The 24,169-nt window shown below is 33.5% G+C and overlaps 1 protein-coding gene across 5 annotated transcripts in view; it reads right to left on the reverse strand.

The window, feature by feature from the left end:
* Positions 1–385: 385 nt before the first annotated feature.
* The window catches only part of MMP16 (matrix metallopeptidase 16), a 352,530-nt gene continuing 328,746 nt past the window's right edge, over positions 386–24,169 (reverse strand). For 3 of the 5 annotated variants that reach the window (XM_082433978.1, XM_082433977.1, XM_082433979.1), the window contains one exon: positions 7,838–17,665. In XM_082433978.1, coding sequence (XP_082290104.1) covers positions 17,331–17,665 — 335 coding nt within the window. In that variant the 3' untranslated portion in view covers positions 7,838–17,330. Of the gene's footprint in view, positions 1,335–7,837; positions 20,158–24,169 lie in introns of those variants that run through there. The other 2 variants (XM_082433981.1, XM_082433980.1) reach the window with 2 other exon arrangements.

Below are 24,169 nucleotides of genomic sequence, written 5' to 3' on the forward strand. Positions count from 1 at the left end.
GAGGGATATGTTGGGAGGTGGATGAAAAGAAAAACAGTGATCCCTAATGAATATGATTAATGTCCAGTGGCAGAGGCAAAGCATGTGGAGTTATGGTCAGAGCATCCCTATGTCGAAGAAAATTGTGAACAAGTTGACCATAGATTTTCTTTTTGTGCTTTAATATAAACTTTCTATATCAAATTAATATAGTTACACCATATAAAATATCATAAAATGTTAAAATAATACTATAACAAAATATAACCATTTCAAGCCCTATCCCCCATTCTCATAGTCCTCCCCAGAACCTCTTTTGGTATTTTTGGGTGATTGTTTTTATTCCTGGAATTGAATACTTCAGTATTTCTAAGTAATATACTGTTTTTATTCCTGGAATTGAATACTTCAGTATTTCTAAGTAATATACATGTACTTTTATCTTTAAATCAATCAATTTTAGACATTATCTCTTGATTTCCTACTATGTTAAAGATTAAGCTGTCTTCCTATGTCATCTCTGCTTCCCTTCCCCTATCCTCTTAATATATTTCATTACAATTTTTGGTTAAAGAAAAAAATCAATTTTTACATTATTATGCCTATAACTATTCAGAACTGAACACTGAATGGGACCTTTTTAATAATTAAAAAATGTTTCTTAGATGAATTGCCTTGTTTTTACACTTGTTTCATCTTTATTTTATCTATTGTTAATTCTCCCTACACTTTCGAAAAACCTCTAGGTACAATTTTCCACAAGGTCAATCACATCAAGCAATCTATTGGTTTCACTTTGTGCTTTCATGTGAATATAACTACAGATATATATATATATATGTGTGTGTGTGTGTGTGTGTGTGTGTGTGTGTGTGTAGTTATACTCCTACCCAATGTATATACCTACTAGATTCATCCATTCTCTTTCAGTTTGGATCAGCTGCTCTTTAGGCCTGTTATCCTAAGATTTATCTTTGCTGTTATTGTAGGAAATTTCTTTGACTTTCTCAAGAAATAGAATCTCTGTTCCTCAGATCTTACATGTAGGTATTCTTCATTTATTTTCTTGTTTTGATGGAGCACATCCCACTTTAGCTTCATAGGTTAAAAAGCCTGGCACAGCAACAAAATTCATGAGGATGAAAGTCTTTAACCTGCTAGTCTCTTGGTCTTGCTGCTCCATTCTGAACTGCTTGTCTTTTATTCCTGGTGCACCTTTGTAATCTTGAAAATGCCCATCACCATTGTTTTGGATAATCCCTTTACATCTTTCTTCCTTTATTTGGAACTCCTGTTTTTCTGAATTCAGTGTCTCTTTCTTGAATTTCTCATATTTAGTGGAGCATATCCTCTAGCTGAGAAATGGAACATGGGAAGAAAATTTTTTGAGACTTTGCCTATCTCTATTTTACTCAACATTTAATTAATATTTGCTTATATATAGAATTCTATATTGAAAATGTTTATGTTGAATTTTGAAGACATTACTCTATGATCTTCAAGTTTTCTGTGTTACTTTAGAAAAATCTGAGGCCATTCTAATTCTTTGTGCTTTGTAATTTTCCACCTTGTCTCTGAAAGCTTGTAGAGTGTTTTCTTTGTCCCCTGTGCTCTGAATTTTCACAGTGATACACCTTTTTGTATGTCTATTTTTATCCATTATACAGGACATCTCTAGGCACATTCAGTCTGAAAACTCATGTCTCTAAATTCTGGGGTAATTTTACTGAATTTTACGATAATCATTTCTCTCCTTTGTTTTTTTCCTCTCTCTCTCTTGTTTTTTTTCCTGGAATTACAATTTTATGAATATTGTGGTTTCTGGACCTGTGGCTCTGTTCTCTAATTTTCTAATATTTTGCCCCAGTAATTTTTTCCTATCTTTCTCATTTTGTTGTATTCTCAAAAAGACTTAACTTTGTCTTCCAATCTATTGAGTTTTTAGATCTCAAACAAAAGATTAAAACAATTTTTTCTTCTGATAAAAAAGATGTTTTATTAAGGTTTTTTTCTCCCTGAAAATCTGTTTCCTTCCTTATTATTAATTTTATTTGTTTGTTTTGGTCTCTAGCTTTCTGTTTCAACCTTTCTTTAGATACCTAGAAATCCCTGGTTTTCTGATCCTGTTTAACAGAGAGGAAAAAAAGGTGATGGGAAACACTGACTACATGGCTGGGGCTTGTCAGTATGAGCTTTATTAAAAATAATCTTGCTCTCCTTTTGTTGGGAAAACCCTGATTACAGATTTTATTGTCTTCTTGGATTGGTCAGATTCATCAAAGAAGAGTGTTCCATTTTCTTGCCTAAAGGAAATAACAACAAAAACAAGAACAAAAACGTCCCCCATACTGGCTGCTGACATTCCAGTGGTGAAACATAACAAGTCTGGGAGGTCTCTGCATTAGTTTTTAAAATGTAGAAGCTCACTTAACCCCCTGTTATTGGTACAGAACACTGGCAATCCCCAATTCAGAGACCATTTTTACCCTCTCCACAGAATAAACCTTGAGTTTGGGGCTGGGGAGAGAAAGTGGGGAGGCCTGGACAGGACTTAGAGCATTTAACTGGTTCCTATGAATGATTTTCAGACCTTCTTAATTTAGTCAACTCCATTCACCCTGTTTCCAGGTGCTTGTTGCTTCCACTCCCTGAGACTTCAGCATACTAGTGATACATTTGGGCTTGCTCTCTGATTGCTTCTGTCAGTTTATAAGTTTATAATTTATAATTTGATTGCCTTAGGTGTGTTAGGTCAGTTACCAGATGCCCACTTGCTTCCAGCTTCCCAAATGTTGCTATTGTCTTCGCTCTTGTACTCCCTTTAAGTCTTTGAAAGGAAAAGAAAATCATTTTCTACAGTTTTAGTAGGGGTTTGGAGGGAGTGAAAGTATATGCCATCATTTGACCTGAAAGTGCCAAGGTAGCTTTGAGACAGACATCACAAGCCAGGTAAAATCTTTAAAGAGTTCAATGTGAAAGCTATTGAAAATGTAAAGGTCCACTGATAATTGTTCTAAGCAACAAATAATATTTTAAAACTGTGTCTTTCCCTGCCCTTGAACTATTTATATGTCCTCTTTTCTGTCCTTGACTGGGCTCTTTCTCTTTTGAATCTGTGTCACCAATCTCTTATTTACCTCGCAGATTGAACACTATCTTGACATCCTGTAATAGTGACCCAATACTAGCCCCCAATACTAGACCCCAATACTAGCAAGAATTTGGACTGCATTTCCCTCTGAATAGGTAAAACGACTCTTGTTTGAAATTTTTTTTTCATGATTTCTCACTTGTAAGGTAATCTGCCCTACCAATTCATAGTAAAAAAACAAATCACTATTTCTTTTGTGTTATGCACACATTTGAGAAAGTTGAATTTGATTTTTTGAATATTTTAAATCAGATAACTGCTATACACTGGTGCCTCCAAAACACAGGTCTTCCCACTTCACTCAGCTACTGTTGCTGAAGAATTCCCTCTGGTTCAAAAGCTGATTATTAGAAGTAAAGGATGAATATTTAAAAAGATTAGCCTAAACTCGAGGTTTTCTTTATTATTTAATGAGAAATATTTAAAGAGCTTTGAAAAAAGAAAGATCTTGGAAAGAATCAAGGTCAACTGCTTAAAATATTGTATCTTGTAAACAAATGTTTTTAAATATCTTTCTTTATTCATAAGACTCAGAAAGTGTGTTTGAGAATATATAACAAAGTGTAATAAAGCTTCTCTAATGCCAATTGCATTAAAAAATACAATTTAATTTAGTGCAACAAACATTTCTGGAGTTCATTCAAGGCACTGCATTAGATGTTGCAGCATTAGACGCTGCAATCCTCAGGAGCTTAGATAATGAAAAGAAATAATAAAAACAAATTCACATAAAATTATAGGCCTTGTCTAAAAAGTTGTATAAGAGTATGACCATTCAACTTATTGAATTGAGAGACCTCTGAAAAGAAAGGGGAACAATATTAACAATATCAATAGGATCATTCGAAACAAAACAAGATGCAAAAATAGTATGAGGTTTCAAAGTTGTGGAGTTTTATCTCTTCAGTGAAGTCAGGAAAGATAAAGAAGGGAAAGGTGGAATTCAAAGTGGAGAGAACAACATGAGCCAAATTATGGGTAAGGGATGGCAAGTATTTGGATGGTTTCAGCTATAAAAATATATACTGGTGAAAAGCTTGAAAATCAAGTTAAAAACAGATTTTGGCAGGTCTTCATGTAAAATCTTTGTCTTTATAGAGAAATGATACAATTCAAACTCTAATTTGAGAAGATCGTCCTGTCATAGATAGTCTGAGAGAGGTTGTGTTAGGAAAGGAGATTGAGAAAGGAAGAACTAATGAACCCTAAATAGGACAAGAATGTCAAGGAAAAATCAGATGCCAGTAATTCTGCAGAAGTAGAACTCATAGACTTGGCAAATGTCTAACGGGGACATATGAAGCAAAGGGAGAAGGAGAAGTCCAAGAACACCTGGTGTTTTCTTGGATATGTAATCAAGAAAATTTAGTGCCATTAATAAATTAGATAATTTGGGATGAAGTATGTTTACTTTGATGGGAGAAAAATGATGGTGATGGGTTTTATATTTAGTAGATTGAATCTGGGAAGCTAAAGAAAAATCCAGATTAATTTGTCCAGCAAGTGGCTGGAAATTGTGAATCTGGATTTCATGAGATATCCCATCCACAAAGCCAAAGCCATGCTTATGGATAAGGATCCATGAGAAAGTGTAGAATAAAAGAGGTTAAGAACATATAGGGGCTGGATCCAATGCTCATTTCTCAGTCCTCTTTTTTTGTGGACCCATTAGTAACTATTAGTATAGTTAATTACTTCATTTTGGGGGTTTTGTTTTTAGTCTTTAACAGCATTTTTTCCTTGAGATAAAACTTACATAGAGTAAAATGCATACATGTTAAGTGTGTAGATCAATAATTTTTGCATATGTCTATACCCATCTAGTCATCACCCACATCATGAATGAGAACATTATTAACAGTACAGAAAGATATCCAAAATGGGATCCTAATCCCCCCAGACCAGTTCCATTTGCAGGGAACAGCAACTCCATTCTTCCTGGCTCCCTCTTTCCCTCTCACCTCTCAGCTGTTCCACCACGGCCTGTTGGCTGGACCTGCAGAGTCCATCCCTAAGGCAACCACGTTTTGCCATCATCATTGCTTCCATCCTGGCCCAAGTCACCATCTTCTTTGCCTATTATTGACTGCAGTGGCTTCCTTCCTAACTGGCTTCCCTGCTTCCACCCTTGCCGCATTACACTCCTTTGCTTACAACCCTCCAGCGTCTTCCCATTTCATCGTAAAGCTTCGCTCCTTTCAGTACCCCTAAGTCTCCATAAGACACGACCCAAATGCTGCCTCCGTGGACACATCCACCCCTCTCCTCCTTGCTCTTTCCACTGTAGCTGCAATGGCCCCCTTGCTGTTCCTTGAAACACACCATGCTTGTTCCTCCTCCGGGCCTTTGCACTGGCTCTTCCTTCAGATGTGCACATGGCCCACTCCCTCAATTTTTCTTGCCCCCACTCAGATGGCACCTGATTAGAAATACCCTACTGTTCCAAACATCCCCATCTTATCCCTGTACCCTGATTTCCTTCATCAAACCTATGATCTGACATACTATTTGTTGCTCATTGTCCTGAATGACTTTTTAGTCACTGATTCAGCCCTGACACCTACAATGCCTGGGATGTAGTCAGATCTCAATATCGTTGAATGAACAAATGAATGGATGGTGGATGCATATATAGATGATGAAGGATATTTCTATCTTTCTACCTACTTTGTCAGTTCTATTAAGTTTTACATTGCACAAAAAAAAAGGACATATAGGGGGAATTATATAAGCTCAAAAGAACCAGTTTAAAAAGTTAGGTATGGTGGGGGAAAAATCTCTAAACTCTAATGTCTAGAAGCCAACATTTAACTGAGGGCCGACTATGAACTTGGTACTGTATCAGGCTCTGTGTATGGAAGACAGGTGAGAAATAAATAGGTCTTACCCTCAAGGAGCTGTCTAGGAAAAGTATGAATAGCAGAGTAACTATCAGTATGAAATACTGCTAAGAAGCCAAGTAACATAGAGAATTAGGAAGAGTGGATTAAGTAATAAATATATCATTTACATTGAAGAAATTTTACATCAAGTGCATGGTGAGAAGTGCAAATAAATAATAAGAAGTAAAAAACTGTGAGTTAGGAAGATATGAAAGGAGTGACTTTATAAATTTTTCTTTGAAGGAATAGAGCAATTAAGGGAGAGAGACAGACAACGGGGTGGGGGGGCAGAGGGGAGGAGAAGGAGGAAGAAGTAGGAAGGGAGAGCTAGTGATACACCATGTGGTAACTAAATTGAAGAAATGATGGCGTATCAAACTGGGTTGAAGTTATGCCCATTCAATACTTTTTATAAAAGGTTTAAAGTATGCAAACACTGCTCACCGCAACAAATTATATTTGTGTGTCTATAGTGTGTTAGGTGTGTTATTAGGTTCTCAGTACTCCTATTAGGATTTTTATTTTTCTCCACAATATATTATTTTAATTTGGTCTTTGATTGTAAGATAAGTGATATAAGAGTGTATTTTAATATTATATAAATTAATGATTCAGATATAAAAAAAATTCTACTGGGTGAGATTAATGGTTATAGCTTTTTTTCTCTTTGATAATAAAAACAAGGGAGATTCATTCTTGGATTCAGCCTGATATTTATGGTCACACATCTTTAGTAACCTTATACAAATGAAGACAATCTTTTATTTAAAAGCTTCTACAAATAAAAATAAACTATATTGTTAGCTGACTAAATCTTGTAGGTTTTTGTATGCTGACATGTTCCAAAAGTACAACGCTTATCTTAGTATTTCTTTAAACTCTTTGAGAAAGATCTCCAAATTTCCAGGGATTCAGCCTAGATGCAGATTTCAAAGAACTTAATACAAACAGTCCTCTGTCCTTCTAGTCTGTTTATTACTTCAGACAATTAAATTTCTGTGATTATCTTAGTTACTCTGCTTCAGAGCTCCTCTTTTCTGAGTGTATTAAAGTTTATAATATTAACTTATTCGTGCACAGATGCATCTTAAATTTTGCGTGAGAGAACACATTTTCTTTTATTCCCAATATGCTTTCCTAATTCTTCTTAAAATTCAGATGACCTTTTAGAACTATTGATACATATTAGATTTGCTTTCTAGGAAACACTTGTTCAAGCACTTGGTTACATGTACCTATTTGATATTCTAAGAAAATAATTTATTAAAATATTAAGTATGAACATGTTTATCCTTACTCTTGTTTTCTCTCTGTGAGTCAGTTCTTTATTCATGACCACCCTTTACTATAGTCCTATCATTTAAAGAAAAAGAAGGAGGAAAAAAAATCCTTAAATAGGATTCTGCCAAAGACTTTTGATATCAATATTAACTTCTTTGATTAAATTTAGGACTTTAATCAATAAATTATACTCACTTATCCAAAATGTAATTTTTATTTTTGTCAAGTGGTAATGAAATCTTAACATATCCTATGTTCATGGGTACTTGCCTGAAATACATTTGATATAGTAATACTTCCTGCTTCTGTCCTTGGTCACAGTCATAGGCATCTAGGTAGCAATTAAACAATTCTCCAGTTGACGTGGACATTTTAATATACTTACTATTTCAGGCAAACACACACAGGAGATTTTGGCCTAAATTACTTTAGAGTTTTTACTTTATGTTTTATATCAATTAGAAAGACATAGATAGCAAAGCCTACTGCTATATATCACCACAAATGTATGTATATCATCATTGAGTAAACCACAATGTCTATGAACCATTTTTCTGTTCTCTTATTTATTGACAGTTTTTTTTTTTAATTACAACACAATGAATTGATGGTAAGTACAGAAGATGCAATAGTATAAAAAGCCATTTAACCCTTCCCTAGGTTAAGACACTTACAGCAGAAAAAAACTGCCCCACCCAAAATCCCCTTCTTGAATGAAAATGAAATAAATATAAATTAATAAATATAAAACAAATCACTGCACAGCCCTTAACTCTTTGATTGCCATGGCAAGAACCATGCTGATGATTCTAGCTTGTGACATTTGTGTAGTTAAAGGTTGCCGTAGCAGTCAAAGGGTTATAGCATTGTAAACATAAGTACTTTGTGGAAAAGTTCTGTCATGTTAATGGTCTACAGCGATGAGATTAATATTATGATCCCTTGACCTTTATTGACGAAACATTATAAGGAGTTAAAGAGATAGTAGCTTGGTGAGCTGTTACATAGACTAGTCAACCATTTTAGTTAACAATGTGCTATGAGGCCTTGATTTACCAATAAAGGACAACTTGTGAATAATAAACACTGTTCAATGCATTGATCAATAAATCAATGAAAAAATTAATTTAAGCACCACAAAATTTTGCCTGATTATATGACAGTCATAATACACTTTAGCACCATTTATTTAGCCTTATATTTGTACACAAACAAGCTTTGTGTTTGTCAATAGAAGCTATCTGAAAAAAACAAACTATATATATATATATATATATATATATATATATATATATATATATACATGCCAGATTTAAGATGGTATAAATGTATAGAATCCTGTGTGGGCAAAAAAATCACTAACAATTTGCAAACCTTAGAACTCATTCAGCAAATAAATGTGTTATTTTTTTCTTTCCTTGCACACAGAAGACTACATATTATCAAAAACTTAATGAAATAGTGTTGAGTGTAATGTGAACAATCCAGACACTTAAAGTTAGAATTTAATACTCTCTGCATAACTGAAAATATCAATGGGAATGAAAATAAAGGTAAAGTATTGTCATAAACCAAAAGATAACGGCCTAAATATTTCATTTCCTAGTGTTTCTCTCTGCTTCATAGTTTAATGCTATTTAAATAAAGTCTGCATTAATTTTATGCATTAAATCCTTTTAATTTCCCATAACTACAATATAGAAAAAAATGATTTTCATAAGAAGCTATAAAATGTGTATTGTTTACCCAAGAGACAACTTTTCTTTGCAATTGCTTGCATCTAATTCTGACTCTGAAAGATAAATGTCTGCGCAATTTTTTAAAATATATATGGTATTTACTTGACAAACTAAATTTATGGGCACTTACCTCCCTTAATCTACCTAGTAAATATATATATACACATATATTTACTAAATATACTATATATTTCCAAATCTATATTACCAGATAGCTCATATGGATGGCATAAATTGCATTCATTATCATACTGATCCACTATTAGAATCAAGATAATGTTAATATAGGTTACAAGTTTTAAAATATCTTGAAGATAGGTTGTTACACTGACAAAGCAGGCAATTTTCTCTATGTCAATTATTGATTCTTTTAAAAAACCATCAGTAGACTATGGACTGGTTAGATTTTGTTTTATTAAAAAATTAAGCTCATTAAAAGTTATATTAGCACAAAATTGAACTAGTAAACTCCATTTATTTCCCTCCTATAATATAAAAACAAGATATATTGGTTTAAAATTATATATCTAAAAAAAATATTTCAAGACCTTTAAGCCTGAAGCAAATTTTTATGGGTGAGTCTCTAAAACCCCTGAAAATAGAGGTCCACAATAGAAATGCTGATGCAGTCAAACCCAAGACAGCAAAAAGCTGCCACTATAACACCCCTTAATCTCTTATTCTCTCACTCTTTTTAATATATATGTAATTTACACATAAAGGGAAATAGACCAAAGAATTGAGGTTTTAGGCATTCATGTACTCCTGATGTACCTTAAATGAAACACTGTATTATGGTATTTACTTTCCAGTATAATTATTTAAGATACATTAACCAAAAGCAAACTTCCTTAGCTGGTTTATCAATAGACAACAGCCTTCATACTCAGCATTTCACTTTTCTCAGGGGAATAGCTCTAGAAAAGTTAGAATCCAATGCAAGAGATTGGAGGGTGTGTGAAATTTATTGGAACTAAATCTTTGCATGAAGATTGTGAAGGAAAAAAACTGAGGGACAAACATATTTTCAGGACACCACATACGATATTCAATTCTGTTCAATTCTGGTTTTCACAAAGGGAAGGGAAAAACAAATCTGTAAAAAAAAAAAAAAAGGTGGGGAGCAAGGTAGAAATCGAAAGAAATGCAAATATAGGCACAGACCAACACAAAATAATATATCCCTCCCAACCATCTGTATTTTGAGGTGACAAACAGAACACAAACAAATAATTTCAGAACTGAAGGAAGAGAAAAATAAGGTACGCAGAGCATACTTGTTTGGAAATCACGTTTGTTTGGAAGTAAAAAAGTAACTGAATTGTGAAATTTTGCATTCATGAATATATAAAGGAATAATGAATTCCACTTCAGATACAAAAGAAGTGACAAAAAGAACTAAAAACCTAATTTTACACAGGCAATAGTATATACTAAAGAGCTGTGAGAAGATAGTAAAAATGTGGCCTCTGTGATATTTCAGTGGTAGCAAAACTACAACATTGATTTAAGGATTGAATCATTCATTCAAGAAGAGTATATTTTACCTTTGCAACTGGGTTGTCAGTATATAGAGTCGGAACAAGTTCAAATTGGCATTACATAAGAGCAAATGAAACGTGTTCTAGTAACTTCTCAAATGGACAGCTCACACCAGGCTTTATTCATCTATATCTTGACAAGGCAGGCCAACGTAGAAACATACATTCAAATAAAGATGGCAAGTACAAGCAGCACCATATCCTATCCTAGGAAAAAGCATCCTAACATGCAGTCACATCTCACTGAAGCTTCATCATATAGGAGGCATGTATAAAAACGCCTGTGTCCAAAAGTATTTCTCCTGGGATCCAATCTAGCTACAGACCAAGTATTATAGAAATGTTTATATTGTGAGTGATATTTGTTCATGGATAAAAACAAGTGGATAAGATACTCAAGAAATGTCTTTGTAAGTCAAAAAGTTAATCATTTCATTCATGTTCACCATTTTCTCCTTCTGGTTTTTCTATATGATATAAGAGTTAATAACATCTTGCTTTGAAGCTAAGTGGCCTAACATAATGCAATTTTCAAATTTATATTTAATTGATTTTCTTCTTCTTTCTTAACGGCATATAAATCCAGCACTATAGCAGAGCACATGACAAAGTTATGTGAATCAGCAAAACATTCTAGTTTATGATGTGTTTATCCTACACTGTCCAGTATGCTCTTGAACATAAGGATTTGTTGATTGCAAACTTGAACATTATTCCCAGTCCAATGTTAGTATAAGACACATTTTAAGACATGCTGCTCTTTAAATTGAAAAAGCATGGAATCTTCATAAATCTTCAGAATTATCTCCCATACATAACTTTTTTATAATTATTATGCACTAACCATGAGTTACTGGTTATGCCTTCATTTTCCTTAAGAGCTTTAGTTATGAGTGCCTGAGGTGCTGCATTACAGCACTCACGATCTTATACCCTTACTTAGTATAAAGAATTAGCATTGTTCTAAAAAATAATGCATGACATGTCCAGTTATAAGCTCACAGTTGTGTTTAAAAATTGAAGGCTGATACTTCAGTATTCTACCAGGAAATTGACAGAAATTTTGCAATATCACATCTGTTTTTCACTCAATTTCTGTGAATTTGTCAAATCAATGTTCATTCTTAGGCTTTATATACTATTGGTTTAAATTTCAATGTAGATATATGTATAAAATGTTGGAAGAGATATTTGTAATTGGATGTTATTAATTTGACCTGGAAAATATCAGAATCATTTCAAAATTACACCAAAGTAAACAAATGAAAAATGATTTGAGTAGTACATGAAAGACAACGGTTACAATTAGATGAGACTGAAACACTAAGGCAACTTCTTTGCTACTCTGCCAAGTGTTTTGTGTTACATGATTATTGAGGTAAATTTCTATCCTAGGGACATGGCTTTTCTCAGGAGATTCTAACATTATGTTGATCTTTCCAACTGAGGTTACTGAATATCTAACTTTGACATTTTTAGCCTAGAAGGCAATGCATGAGTATCAGATGTGTTTATGCAGGGTAACAGCTAATGACCACTGTCTAATTATATACATTGATATATCACATACTCATCACTAGTGTGAAGAGCCTGAAGTTGCATTGTTCTACTAGTTTTATACTTGCTAAAGTAAATTTTCCAGTTGTATTAAGGAGTGCTATATGATGTTTTTTTATTTTACAAAAGACTCATATTTCCTCTTCTTTAATTTTCATAATATATGATAAATTTAACATTTAGCATTCATATTTATCATGTGGTGCTATGCCTGGTTACTGCATTCTTTATTATGAAGTTTTTCTGATATTTAGGAAGTTCTAATTTTTTAAATATAACTTCTCTGATGTAGCTATGGTTCCCTACTAGGCAACATGGACTCTATAACATAGATACATATGCTCTGGCAGTTATAAACTGTGATCACAATAAATCAGTCAGGAAGGTGCATGAGATGCAATGAAATGGTTAGATTTTCTAGTATTATTGACATGAAACCTTTTGGTTTCAAAAGGTTTCAATATCATAAGATTGTTCGTTTGGTTTCAAAAGGTTTCAATATCATAAGATTGTTGGTTTGGTTTCAATATCATAAGATTGTACTCATGACTATTTATAATGGCTTATCTGAATTTAACATTTTTGGTTGAGACGGCATGTTCTGTTTGACATCTGATATTTTGGAACGTGTTCTTGAGAGAATCAAAAGTTCAATGAACTCTCTGCTGTGTTTGCTAAAAAAGATTTCACCACCAGCCATGAGGTTGTTTCAGTATATGTTACAGTCTCACAGACTCAATACTATCAGTAAACCACTGCCTTTATTAGTTTTTGGAAATAATTCCAAAACTTAAAAAGAAAAAGATTATTTTAATGACTTTTGTGTTAACTCAGTCTATTTGATTATAACATCCATTCCTTTTCAGGTAGCACACTGAATTTAGTCAATATGGCCACACTGCTTATTCTACTATAAGATCCACAAAGTGTGGGTGTGTATTTGTAGCATACTAGATAACAGCATAATATGTAGAAGTGGAAAGTATTATATTAGTTTCCCTAGGATCCCGTATATACACATCATCCATGTATTGGAAATACCAGTGAAGTTGGGCAATGTTCTCATCCACCACATTGTGTTTTTTAAATCACCCACAGAAAGTGAATAAAAACAAGTATCTAGTATGTGAAACAAACAAATTATATGTCAATAGAAAAAGATTACAAGCAATCTGAATAGTAAAAGTAACATTTGCTTGTTTCAGTAAATCAGTCTCTATCCTTTATTACTCAGTAATTATTTTTTTGTAAATTATTACTTAGTAATTTATTACATCTAATTCAGAAAAGTCTTGCCCTCTGATTTATAACAGAAGTTGTCTTTGCTAGTATCAAATAATGTTCTCTAATTTATGCACGTTACCTTTGTGATTGTAAAGAGCATCTGTATTCACCTGTTCTGATGCCATGTCAGAAGACACTTTGTTCTGAAACAGGTCAGTAGTTAAATTCACAACTTCTTCCACAGATCTGTTGTGGCTTAACTGCTTCATAGAGAACACAGACTGATTGGCTGTTTAATACTTCATTCAGTCCAGTTAATAATATATAGAAAAATAATATTTGGCTAAAATTATAATATAGTTAATTTATGTAAGAAACATTACCTTGTTTACGTTTATGTTTATATTAAAGTAATGAGAAATAATGAAACTGAAGGCGAATTATTTTTTGTCATTGTGAATGTGTTTTCATTTCAATTTAGGAAACCCTAGGTCTGAACTTTCCATGCTATCAGTGATAGAATGTTGAAAAATATTTGATATGTTGTATATCTCTATTGATACTGAACTTGTACATTATATTGTTTTATTTATTATTCACATTGTTTTTGAATCACTATTCTTATGTGCTAGACCAATTAGTCGCTCTCCCTTTCACTATTCCATTAGGATTGACATTTTTCCCCAAACCCCAAGTGGAAGAGAAGTCAGCAACCATAAAGTGCCTGGCATAAAATAAGCAAATAGAATCCCAATGTTTGTGATTATGTTGTACTTAATATTTTCTTATCTCTTGTAGTCTCACAACCTGAAAATTTAAATGTTCTAATAAAGAGAGAAGCCATATATGCCTTTTCTTATCACATAAATCTCATCTCATATTGAGGAAAATATGACCCAACACTTATCTATGACATTTCCAGAATTCAAGCTTAATGATAGAGTGTTTCCCTTCTTAATGCTATGGTTATTTTCTAGCCCTTGTATATCTGTCTTCTGATGAATCAGGATATTGTGACAAATGAGTAAAGAGGCAAAAGATTGCTTCTTTAGTTTCTTTCTCATTTTAGAGGAAAAAAAAAATCAATTTTCAATGCAGGTTGATGGAATTCCCCAATGATTTACATATGTCCCCAAATGACATAGTTACTCATTTCAATCTTCAGCAAAATACAATTTCCAGTCTTTTTTTTTTTTCTTGGCATCAGACTCTAAAATGATTAAGCCCTCCCCCAGGCAAACATTGTATAAATTAGCTTATGTATATAGTTCTTGCTCCATGCGCAGTAGAAGCCACTCTTTATAATACCAGCATTGTCTAGAATGGAAGCACTGAAATAAAGCTACAGGGCTAATTCTTGTCCTCTCCCCTTGCTTTCTTGGCCTTCACACACATAATCTCCATCATCTTGTCAAAATACAGTCTGCATTGCATAATGTTTTGCTGTAAAGCCATTAGCCATTACTTTTTTTAACTATCCTTTTTTCTTAGCCATACTTTATGTTCAGGTTGTAAGAAATAACAATCTGCAAGGCTTTGCAACATGCCATCCATGATTACAAAATATTTTCCCCAACCAAAACATAAACATGTAGTTTAACTGAGAGGCATTCTAATTTTCATGCTATGTTGAGTATAAATACAAATTCAAGGCAGCCAAACCATCCATTTCCAAATAAGAATGTATACCTACACTCATTAAAATCATCTGGAAATGTGTATTATTAGCAAATGAGTAAGAAATTTTCACTAGTATAAAATTCCTGCTTTATATAAAAGCCACACTGGCCTTTCAAGTATTTTGAGTTTTTTTCCCCCCATAGTTCTATATTTGTACTAAAATGATGAATTTAGACTTGAAATTATATTACAGGAAAACTAAAAGTCACTTCTACCTATAGGTCATTTTTAAAGTGTGCGTGTAAAGAGCAAAGTGTCCATCTGCAGATCCACCATCAACACTCCTTCTCTCTCCACTCTAAGGAAACAGCTCATGATTACTAGGTATTTAGAGAACAATTAACACTCCAATGGAGAAGCAACACAAGATTTCCTCTGTGCCAGTTTGCAAGTTAAAGGTCAAAGGGCAAAGACATAGAACAGGACTCTTCAAGGAAAATTTTCACAGAAGATAATGTTTAAGTTTTTGTTAATGACAGTCAACAGATCAATAATCAACTTCAAGGCAAGCTGTTCATTGTTTCAAAATCTAATCCCCTCAAAAGCTGGCTTTCACACAAAGCCAATGTCTGACTCATGGGGTGCATTCGTTCTGACCATCTCTAATAAGTTCACAGCCCAGTGGCTGTAAAGCCTTTCACTGCAAGAAGCAGCGCCTGAAAATCAATTAAGAGGTCTGTCAGTTGCTGACTTTTCTCTAGGAAAAAAATATTGATACAAACCTGCTCTGCAGGTCACGTGAAAATGACAATACTGCTGTTAGGACAAATTACACTCAACAATGAAATGCTTTGGTGGTCTCTTGGCTCTGTCAGCTATCAAATGGATGGCTAAATGCCAGAAGCCACACTAACCCTTTGAGAACTATGGTTGACATTCGATAGATAGCTAATACAGTGGAGGATATTCATGCAATCTCAGAGTCATCATTTTAATTCATTCTTTAGATGGCAATGCTTACGGCATCTTCCACGGCAAATTGAGTTTTCATGCAATGGATTTTAAAACAGAAATTGTGTTGTGTGTTGTGTCTAACAACAACAACAACAAAGACAGGCTGTTATAATCAGTTGTTCAAATAAAATTTCACTCTTACAAGATATTTAATAAAATACTTTTTTATTTGCCAGAAAATTTTTGGCAAGTAACATCATTTCTGTTTGTTATAAATGCATTTATGTAGTAGTGTGAATCACTTAAAAATTACATGGGGTTATAGGATATCTGTTTTAAAAACCTGAAATTCTTGAACATGTGCCTGTTTTTACCATTGCCCAGTTCAATAATTTACCAGATCCTAAGACTCTGAAAGCTGATTTGATAGTTCTCAAAGGGTTACACCAATGTATTACTAGTGTCACATATCCTTATAAAATAACTGTCACTTTAAACCACTTTAAAGACATACTGCTTTTTGCTCCACTTATAATGAATACTCCTGACAGACCCATGGAAGGCCTGGGGCAGTGGCCTAATACAACTTGGGGAGATTATCACAATGATGTAGGGATAAGGTGGCGGGAAGAGGTTTAGAAACACTTCAAAACAATTAAAAGGTCCCATTTGAATATACCTGTGAATATAAATGTGATGAAACATTGAAAACATAGCTGAGAACAGCTGTATAAAACGAAAAATGGATGTAGTATTAAGGCTGTTACAATATTGCAGATATTTTGGCCCCTTGTTTGTTGGAAAATGGCTGTCCCAACAGTCTAAAGTCCTGCATGTGTATTCCAGGTCTCCCACCTGACAAAAACGAAGCGTAGGAGACTGTCTATAGCAGTCAGAGAGCTATCTTCTTTGGAGACAAAGCTGTTTTGGGTCTTCACACTTTCCTGAACGTTCAATTGTGGGTTTTTTGTTTAAGCTTTTCTTTTTCCTTGCTGTAAAGCAAAAATTTGTGGGTTTTCTCTTTTGCTTTTTTCCCCCAGAAATGGGCTCAGACATCAGAAAAAACATATTAGAAACCTTTAAGAAGAATCTTTTCTTCTTTTTTCTCTTTAGGTAATCCTGAAAATTTACTGGGCATTGAGCGTGCAGAGGAAAGGCCTAGAACTGAATGACAAAAAAAGACAAAGGACTGAAGAACGGCAAGTACTGTGCATCATGGAAGCTTCCCCATGAGTGCGTTTCCATTCATGTGCAGGACCAGCAACCCTCTGGGTTTGAAAGGTCAGCCCCAAATCAGGCTGCCACAAGCCTGCTCCTAGCTAGGAAACAGCATAACAGCTCTTGTCTTGAATCTCAAGTTATCACAAACTCCTAGAAAAGAAAGAAAGGAAAAAACCCTACATCACACCCACTCTTGCATAGAGCGTTTACAGTACAGTATGTGGCGGGGTGTTCCTTTCCTCTTGAACTGGAACACAGTGTAAACCAATACAAGGAGGCATAAGGCCAAGATGCAGGGAATGACAATAGCTATGGCTTTCACAGTGCTGGCTGTGTTGTCCAGTTTGATGACAATGTCTACATCATCTGGTGGGCTGTGTCCTTCTTTATCTCTGTCTGTTGGTCCATCACAGCCCATAAAATCCTTGAGGATGGATCTGGGATATCCAGGTTCTACCTTGAGTATCTGGTTGTTGAATTTCCAATACTCCTTTCCTTTGTAGAAATACGTAAAGCCTGGTGGGGGGAAAACACACACACACAGGAACCACTTATTTGTAAAAGTGTATATGTATAGACATTTAATTAAATAGGCTACTTAAAAGATGTATGTTAAAGACACTCAATTTTTGTAGGAAGAAAACACTATTCCCAGATCAGCTGTCTATTGAAATGGATCTGGTTCTTGTGCTCCAGAAACTGTGCCCTCAAATGCCTAGGGAAAGCTCAGCTGAAAGAGAAATAATATTTGCACAGAGTTGTTGAAAGACCATGCTTTATACATCTACTCCTAGTCTACACTGCAAAGAGAACTTCATCCTGTTGCTCGCTTATAGGATTGCTGGTACAGAATTACACATTAGTGTGAGAGTATCAACCTGTATTGAAAGATGCTGAAACAGCCTTATAAACAGAAGCCCTGTTTGCCCTCATGCAGCTATTGAGGACATTGTGCAATACATCATAAGGAGGTGTCTCCATGAAACACCTGAAAGGAAATTTCTAATCATCTTAGCATCAGGAATAGTTGTACTCCTCCTAAGGAACAAGTTTGTTTTTGTCATTTGGAAAAGAAATCACAAGAAATCATAAATCACGAAACTAGAGGTGATTTCCTTTGTATGCTAGGAATTTTAATAATTAAATAGGTATTTATTGTATTTTCTGCAGTAACCTTTTTCAGCTCTAGGCCATGCCCATTTTGTCTCTTCTTTTGTCCTCATTATTTAACTTTCTTATTTACTTAGCTTATGTTAAAGTTTTATCACCTAGCTACATTTTACAGAACTTCTAAAGCTATTATTAATCCTTTTAGAGTAAAGGATGAATAGAGTACAAAAATATCTATAATTCTATCTTTAATACTTCCAACTAACATATATTTCATGGGGGAGGAGGTAGTATGTAGAAGGCTCAAGTAACTTAGCAACACATATGATTTATGTTCCAAAACATTATGGATGCAGATAATAGATTTGTAAACTTGTGACAATTAAACTACAAATATGTGTTTTTCTTAGAACTATTCTCTTAACTTTTGGTTTTTTTTCCTGGGAACAAGCCCAGGTTTTTCTTTCTGTCCATATCTCTTTCATGTCAAGTTTCTTTGTGACTTTGAGATAAAATTCAAGAAAATAAGAAATGTTTTAATGTTATAATCACTTAAAAACTATATTTTGGGAGATATCTAATTTTGAATAGTATGCCTACTTTTGAGTTAATAATCATTAATGAGGGTTTTTCCCCTTTATTATTGAGCACTTATTATGGAAGAATCACTGTGTTAAAAACTTAGTAAATGACATCTTTTAATCCTCATAAACACTCTGTCAGGTAGAATTAGTTACCTATACTTTTCAGGCAAAGATACTGAAGCTCAGAGATAAAATGATATGCCCTAGTCCTGTTGAAAAAAGGATTTAAATCTTGGTCTAGCTTTAGAGCCTGAATCTTAATGATTTTTCTAAGGCCAGGTCCTTTAGAGATTTTTGTCTTTTCACAAATACTCCTTGGTTCAACATCACAGGTGGTGATAGACCGCACTCCTAAATCAATAACAACAAAAAACTCTTACATCTCTCAAAAACTTTCAGCTAGGATAGACCATCACTTCAGGTCACTTCATTCTAGAAATAATTCTGTTCAATGCCATGAAAATTGGCTATTGCTTTTAGTTTTGAAGGGCAGTTTTGCAGTCAGAACAACTTGCCAAGTGAAAACAGGTGTATGTAGATTCAAATTTTTCTGCAGGGAGATGGTATTTGACCACACTAATGAACTCCAGTGTAATTCCTCAACAAGCTTGGATAAAGAAATGTCGAGGGCCTGCCAAATAAAGTTCATTAGAGGATTATAGTTGAATAATGGCATTGATCTAGAATGAAACAGACCTTGCAGACAGGTGAATGTACTTCTTATATTTGTAAACTGGAAACCAGCAGCTGGAAGTGTCCTCATCTTTAATTTTTAGTCAAAGCTAATTACTATGAAACTACTGGGTATCATATAAAAATTCAGAAGTTTCCATTTTCATATTTATCATGTCTGCAGGCCAAGTTTTATATTAACACACTCCATATACAGTAGAATTGTAGTTGGCTGAATACACTTGTTAGAGGTAAGAAATCTAGTCAGGAGTCAAGAGAATAAAAGTAATTGAAAAGAAGTAGCCTGAAATCTTGGTAATAGAAATCTGTCAAACATTGATCCTGAAGAATTCATCTCATTCAATAATTTTTTTTAAACATTTATGAAATATCAGTGTGTTGAAGAAACGTTTATCGTTTATCTACTCATTTTTTTTTCTTTTGTGAGTAGCTTTGATGTTATAATCTTGTAGATGTTATGCTTACTAAGAGTAGAAACTTCAGATGAACTCTTACCTGAAGTATCATTTTTGAGAAATTCTGAGGTAGAAGTCAGTTAGGCTGTAATGAATTATATGATGACTTTTTTTGTTTTCCTTGTATTTGATTGGTTTTCACTGGTGACTGTTCTATTGCTTAGTCCTAAAATGTAAGGAGAAATTGTCTACCATAGCTGTCTTGTTATAACTTCATAGAAGATCCTGCATGGCAGTGCCTGTGTGTTCTCTCTGTTTTCCACTATTGTATATTTATTAGTAAAAAGTTTATTAATGTTTAACAAATGTGAATGAATAACCTGGGTCTTGTGAAAGTATTTGTTTGAATCCCACATATAGATTTTAACAGAGAGTGAGGGTCGGGGTAGAGAATTAATACACCAACAGAATCAAGAGTCAAACTATTTTAACAGGCTAAAAATGGAGCTGTAATCAGTAAAACAAAATGCAGCAGTGTTAAAGCAGAATCTTGTATTAACCTTAAAATTGCATTTTCTAAGGAGAGAATATAGAATACCTAGGAGGCAGGGCTTGACAGCAAGTAACTTAGAGATTTGAAGGCGGGTAAATGCAGTGATTATTTACTACACTTTTAATATAAGTTAAAAACTCATGCCATTGCTTAAAACACTGTCAAAAGCAAGAAGAAATAATTCATATATATATATATATATATATATATATATATATATATATATATATATATATATATATATATATGTAGCATAAGTCAAATATCATTTGGATTATTGTAGCTATTTTCAGGGGCTAAAAATAAAGAGGAAAATAAGAAAATTGTTAAATTAAGATGGTTACAGGTGAAAACTGAGATGATGATGGATTAGGAAACTACATTCTGAGAAAGCCTAAGGTATATCTAATGTGACAAAATGAAAAATCTGGCCTGACATGACAGATTGTCAATTACCTTAATGATATAATGTAGGAAAAGATGTTTTAATTTTTCCTCTTTGGAGAGAGTGCATTAGAGCAATTCAGTGAGGCTAGAATGGTCTAGTTTCAAACCGTAGACATATAATATCACCACTTTCATGACCATGAGTAAGTTAATTAAACTAGCTGATGTTGTTTTCCTCATTCATAAATAATTATAAATGAGGTAAAGAGGTATTTGTGTTGGACAATTAAATTAGATAAATTTATGTAGCACAGCTGATAGATGGTGGGAAGTCAGTAAATCGCACCACATATTCACATTTCATTGGCCAAGGTGGCAGAATTAATATCAACAGGTATTATAGGAAGGCATATTCCACCTTAATATGAAAACATCTTCAAAAATCTATAGCTCAATTTTAAGCTTCTGGGATTTTTTTTTTTTTTTTTGAAAACTTCCATAAGGAGAAGATTCCTAGGAAGAAATTCCTACCTTGGTGGAAGGGTGAAGAATTAGAAAAAACATTTCATTGCTCTATCACCTCTGATTTTATGACTGTCAAGTATCATGTGCATGGACTTATCCTTATAGGGAATTACTTTAAGTATATACATTTATTTATATTTATATAAATATAAGTGCGTTTACTCAATAAATTGAGCTTGCTCTTCTAAAAAAACATAAGGGAAGAAGTTGTGTAAAATTTGAGTTCAAGGTAAAAAAACACAAGCATGAGATTTGAATAGAGAATTAAAAGTGGAGAATTTGCTATTGGTAGACTATCTAGGCTAAGACGTTCCAGATTGATTAATGTCGCTACCCTACAGAACAAGGGTTTCAAACAAATAGGAGATCTCCTTCACTGAAGGGAGTGAAGGTCTAGAGTAATGGAAGGGATAAAATTAATTTCAACAACTAATGTTTATTGAATGGTTACTATGTAACTGCATTTGAAGAGTTTACACTAGAGGGGATAACAAACAGGCATATAAATTTATTGATTGTTGTAATATGAGATTTTGAGTGCAAGGGATGGTGTACTAAAAAGGATATTCAAGGATTCCTGAAAGATCAAAAGTCATCTCAATGTTGAAGGATATTAAAGAAGGAGCTGGACCAGGTAAGGTACAGAAGACATAGATGTGTTGAAGTTTCATCTGCAGTTTTTTGTCGTTTGTAAGCACTGGTTTTTCCAACATGCTTTGTTTTTTTGCCAGTACTTTACAAAGTTATTCTTTGCCATGTGAAAAGAAAATATTAAATTCTGAATGTAAGGAAACCATTAATACTAAACAAATATTATTTTCAGATGGACAAGAATATGAAAAATCATGGGACAAGATGCAGCCAGAAGATTTTTTGTTACCTTTATATAATTATGATTTATTTCCAGAGAACCTGAATCAAATCTCAAATTTTAATGGACTTGCAAATAGAAACAGGGAAAATAAAAACAGTTAATATACTAAGGAATTAAGGTTATGCATACTTTTTCAATCTTTTGAAATAATTATTACTTATTTTAAAAGTTATTTTTATTATAAAAGTTATATTCATTTTAGAATATTAATAAAGGAAAGAAATTGAAAAAATTTTATCAAACTTGCTATACTTAATCACTGATAAGATCTTGGCTTAATTTTCTTTGCATATATTTTTGTATAGTGTGTGATAACTTTTATTGTGGGCAGTCTAGAGCAGTGGTAGAACTTCTGTAAATGTAAGATAGAGCTGGTTTTATCTGGGCTGAAACAACCCCCTTTAATCTAACCCCAAGAAATCTCCTCTCCCCCTTAGATTCTTGGTTACAGCTCTAATTTTAGGGGATCATCTCAGTTTTCTGCTTTCCCTGTGATTATATTTCACTTTTTTGTCTTCTACATCTGCATAGTTTGTGGAGTTTTTTGCCATATATTGATATGGTTTTACTGTCTCCAATTTGACTGCATTGTAACTTTATTTTCTTATTGATTTCCTTTTTATCTCAGACAGATATGTTTCATCTCAATCTCTCCTCTCCTGTGGATTTCTGCTTTTGTCACATACCGGCTATATCTTAACTTGGTCCTTTAATTCTCTGAACCAATAGAATACACAAAAAAACTATAATTCCAGTAAGTGCTATAATCAGGGCTTCAAGGTTCTTTTTGACTTAGCATACAGTGTTTTACTTGTGGGATATCATTACACAGAATGTAGTATAAATTACATATAACAATGGTCAAAACACAGTTTGTGTTTGATTTTTCTGATTGGTATCATCCTGGGTGTCAGTTCCTTCAAGCTTGTACTCAGTGTAAAGCTTTCTTAAACTCTGGCAGTTTGCTGATGATCAGCCATTGTTTTCAGTGGGTGGTGTCGATTTTTCATTTTTCCCTGTTTCTTCATTAATTTTTTTTGATATTCCTCCCCCAGATGCACTTAATTTTGCTCTTGCAAATGATGTTTATTTTGTTCTTGTTGCACATATGTTATAGACTTTTCATGCTATATAGGACCCACATAATGTATTATTTTCTTCTGGTTCCTATTATAAATCATCTGAGAGGGCATTTTCTTTTTCTCTGTATTTCAGTTTGATGTCACTTTCCTTTTTTCTGGAATATTGTGTATAAATTTTATTTTGAATTATTATTATTATGGTTTATTTCTACTTACTAATCCCTGAATGTGGAGAGAAAAGTTCAAACTTTACCCAACAGATACAGGAGCATCAATTACCCATTGCTTGGCTAACTTCCCTTAGGATCTGACTGAATCCCGAATCCTGAGATGGAGAGCAAGGCAGCTCTGTGATCTGTTTCTGTTATTAAGCAATCATGCATCTACTCTAACCTTACTGTATTGAGCTGGGATCTTTCTTGTTTGCTGACACTATAGGCCAAAGGCACACATGAAAAATTATAATCCTCAACATGTTGTACAATCCTCAGCCCACATTTATAACATATCTTCTTTGTGACCAGCTCCTGTTCCACATATGTCTGTTATTATTATCTTTACATGAATTTTAGTAGAAAATAGGTGAGGTTACTTCAAAGGAATTAACACTCTTCATTTTTTTAAAATTACTTTTTGTTTCTTATAAACTAAAATAGGTTGAGGTTAAAAAACATCTTGAGCATAATATTAAATATAAATCTATGAAGGAAATTTTATATAAATATAATATGAGATAGCCCTAGTATTTTACTTTCTAATCATTTAACATAATGAACAAGCAGGATAGATTATTCAAATACTTAGTAAGCTCATGAAA

The sequence above is a fragment of the Balaenoptera physalus genome (assembly GCF_965194825.1).
Source record: "Balaenoptera physalus genome assembly, chromosome: 17".
NCBI lineage: Eukaryota > Metazoa > Chordata > Mammalia > Artiodactyla > Balaenopteridae > Balaenoptera > Balaenoptera physalus.